Source organism: Histoplasma capsulatum, genomic scaffold (assembly GCF_000149585.1).
Source record: "Histoplasma capsulatum NAm1 scaffold_1 genomic scaffold, whole genome shotgun sequence".
Taxonomy (NCBI): Eukaryota; Fungi; Ascomycota; class Eurotiomycetes; order Onygenales; family Ajellomycetaceae; genus Histoplasma; species Histoplasma mississippiense.
This window is the reverse complement of record NW_001813982.1, coordinates 654,050-657,511: the sequence shown is the minus strand read 5'-3', so window position 1 is coordinate 657,511 and position 3,462 is coordinate 654,050. Positions and strand designations below refer to the sequence as shown.

Sequence of the window (3,462 nt, the reverse complement as noted above, 5' to 3'; positions counted from 1 at the left end):
AACGAGTAGTATCGACATCGAACATCGACGAGGAGTTGACTTTGTATTGATGCGCGATGTTGGCCCCTTCCTGCAAAATGATCCAGCCCAACATACCAGGTCGCATCTCACAGAAAACCTTGATATCGAATATTTTCGACGCTTCACTGACAAAGGGGACAGGAAGAGTGATTCGCGGGTTGAGTTCACGCCCCATGAAGAAATCGTAAATTAGATTGCCACTGCTACCACCGGGTGCAAGTTCACGGTGTGTCGGGTTGGGCTGTCCCGGAGCTGGAACAGTGAAGCTTCGAAGGTAGACAACAATTGACAGTGCCACGGAGATAACGAGGTTTGCGGTGATGACTTGGATATAGTTGTCCCAAAGAAAAGTCCACACTGGGAACTCGGCCCCGAATTTATAGCTCCCCACAGCGCATCCCCCCAGGACCAAAATAGTGGTAAGAAAGGCTATAAAAAAAATTCTCTGTCAGACTGCTGTCAAGTCATCTCGGCCCGTTGAAAACATTACTCACTGTTGAATTTATACTTGTGTCTTCCTCCACCTGCTAGAACTACTCCGTCTACCTCTTGCCCCGGTAACACAATTTGGAGAACCAGCAGGAGAAGGTAGTAGCCAAGGACATAGAGGGTTACTTGGCCATCGTAAAGGCCCCTCAAACCATTTTCAGGCCATCCAACTTCTCGCTTTAAGGTATCAAGCACAAGAGTAGAAGGATGGAGGAGGGATGGTGCTGGACATCCGGAAATATCGTTGCAGATGAAGGGAAATATATAGATGAGAATCGGGAGAACGATGATTAGGATAAAAGTCCCTGGGCTAAAAGCGGCAGGTAAGTAACAGCGAAAAATTTACCAATTAGTAGGTATGGATGATGAAAGGAGACGTACGGCCCAAAGAACTCATATCCATGCTTCTGAAATGCCTCCGCAGGAGCAAATGCGGCCTTCTTTTCAGCAACTTTGTTTTCCGCCTTTCCAGCCATGGCAGCGGATCGGAAAATATACGGAGACGGGGTAATTTAGATTATCTGGAAAGCATCTGGAAAGCATCAAACAGACACAAGGGAGAGATTAAATATATTTTGTGTATCGCATTGCACTAGCTCGGTGGAAAAAGGGGCAATGCTGCTAGTCAATGGCCCTCAGGGGAGCGCCGGCGTGGTCGGAACCGCCTCCAAAAAATAAGGCCATCGTTGGTCGACGCGGCTCGGATCCTTGGATCGCGGCTAATTGACGAAAGAAGATTAGCGCATCCTTCTCCTTTCGGGTGAGCGGGGTCTTGGCGCGCGCCAATGCCACCTGCCAGTAACATCCATGAGATCGACCTGACAGCCCAAAACCATCCACATACGCCGCGGGGAGTACAGTCCCCGCCATCACTCTTCGCTTGTTGTTTATCTACTGCCTAGCTGCTGCCCCTGGATTTTGCCCGATAAGCGGTGTTCCCTCCTTCCGGTGGAAGCCCCTCGTGGCTCTCTGCTTTTTCCTACAGTCTCCAGTCTCCCTGCTGCCCCTTGGCGCAGCTGATCAAGTCCGCCTCGAGACTCTTCCATCATGCGTCCCGCCAGGTCGACTTTCCTAATCGCAGCCCCCCCGTTACTCTTTCTATGCTCTTCTACCTCCGGAGCTGAACCTTTACGAAATGGACTAAAACCGTGTACCATATTCTCACCAACCACGGGCGCCTATTTTGATCTTAATGCTATAGCGCTATCACCGCCAGTAATTAAAGATGGGAAGAAAGTTCACAATAAAGATAGGGAAGAGAGTTGGCATGCTAAAGGATACGATTATCCCGCAAATTTCACATTAAACATCTGCGCTCCTGTTATCGAAGATTTGAAGGATGTGGTTGGAGTGGACAAGTCCAAATGGGCAAACGTAAGCGCATACTATACATTAGATGGGAAAATGTATTCCATAGGGTACGTGGATTGGTAACAAACTAGGCATTTTGGATGGACGGGAAACATCTGCTAAAGAATATATATTCCCACAGGCAACAATCATCAGAACTCGTTTTCCGCGGACGTAGCCTGGTCCTTAACTACACCGACGGTTCCCCTTGTCCTGCGCTGACATCATCGAAGGCCAGTGGATTCGGAACCACAGACCAAACTCCTAATAAGGACAAGGTATTGGGCCAAGGTGATGATAACGGCCCTGATAAGGATAAAGATCAGGATGACAAGACCGATGATAAGGACAAACATGACGGAAAGAAGGGGGGAAATTCTTCTGATCACGAGCCTGCTGATTCATCCCGCCGAAAATCTACTATCTTGTCCTTCCTATGCGATCGGGATCTGGTGTCCCCAGCGGCAAGTGTGACGTTTGTCGGAACTCTCGATTCGTGCACCTATTCCTTTCAGGTACGAAGCGCCGCTGCATGCGGCGGTTTTGCACGCACTGATGGTGGACTGGGTCCAGCTGGTGTCTTTGGTGTGATGTATGTTTATATATACCCCATGCGCTGGAAATGAAAACCCGTGTTGGAGTGGTAAAAGTATACTAACTCGGCTTTTTATTGTTATCCAGTGCATTGATAGCCATTGCTGTATATGTTCTTGGTGGATGCGCGTATCAACGAACAGTAATGCACCAGCGTGGGTGGAGACAATGCCCGAATTACAGCATGTGGGCCAGTGCCGTTTCATTCCTACGGGTAAGTTCATTGTCTATACTATCGTCCACCGCACCACTATCCCGAGCCCGCACACGTGGCAGCGCCACAACAACATATCCGCCATTCGGCAAACGGAAAAATCTTTCTTTGCCTGTTTCACGGCTTGATTGACTTTTGCTTCTTCCGCCTTGATTTTCCCCCATGTGAGAATGCGAGTGCACATATCAATTAGGCTCGATTTTCATCGTTACATCGGGCTTTCTTTTCCTTGGGTGGCAATTCGCTCGCCCGAAATATCTATTGTATCTATTGCTATTTTGACATCATTTATCAATCATCCTTACTCCACCCTTCGGCCGGACTCCGTCGCTCTGACGGATGATCTCCGCTGTTGCAACCACGCTTACTTGCCCGTGCTCCTTTTGATCTTTCACCTACACTGCTTCGTGTGTATATAGCATCAATTTTATTTTGCATTCCCAGTTTCTTCTTTTGCACCCGCCATTGTTCCTACCAACTCTTCACCCCGTTTTATATTCATTTTTCTTTCCAATTTTTTTTCTTCATCCCCTGAACCTGAGCCTATCCTCGCATCAAATTTCCCCCGCTGCCGCCGCTAATCTCTTATCTACACGGCGTTAAAAACAATTCAGAAAAAGACAACTAAATAGGGATGAACTATAAAATACTAACCGACCAACCGACCAACTCTAGGACGTCTTCATAATACTCATCGCTTCCCTGTGTCGTTTTTTTAGCTCTAGCAATTTCAAATCTCCAACAGGATACGCACCTTTCTCCAATTACAACCACAATTCCAACGACAGGTATGC

The 3,462-nt window shown here is 47.9% G+C and overlaps 2 protein-coding genes across 2 annotated transcripts; one reads left to right on the top strand and one right to left on the bottom strand.

Annotated features, from left to right (window-relative positions):
* Positions 1 to 507: 507 nt before the first annotated feature.
* HCAG_00205 (predicted protein) lies at positions 508 to 986 on the bottom strand (the record flags this gene model as incomplete). Its single annotated transcript, XM_001543109.1, has 2 exons — positions 508 to 820; positions 892 to 986. 2 exons carry the CDS (start codon positions 984 to 986, stop codon positions 508 to 510), a joined length of 408 nt encoding a protein of 135 aa, XP_001543159.1.
* Positions 987 to 1,557: 571 nt separating this feature from the next.
* On the top strand, positions 1,558 to 2,796 carry HCAG_00204 (conserved hypothetical protein; the record flags this gene model as incomplete). The annotated part of the gene is made up of 4 exons (XM_001543108.1): positions 1,558 to 1,884; position 1,928; positions 2,017 to 2,452; positions 2,598 to 2,796. 4 exons carry the CDS (start codon positions 1,558 to 1,560, stop codon positions 2,794 to 2,796), a joined length of 963 nt encoding a protein of 320 aa, XP_001543158.1.
* Between the last annotated feature and the right edge of the window lie 666 nt (positions 2,797 to 3,462).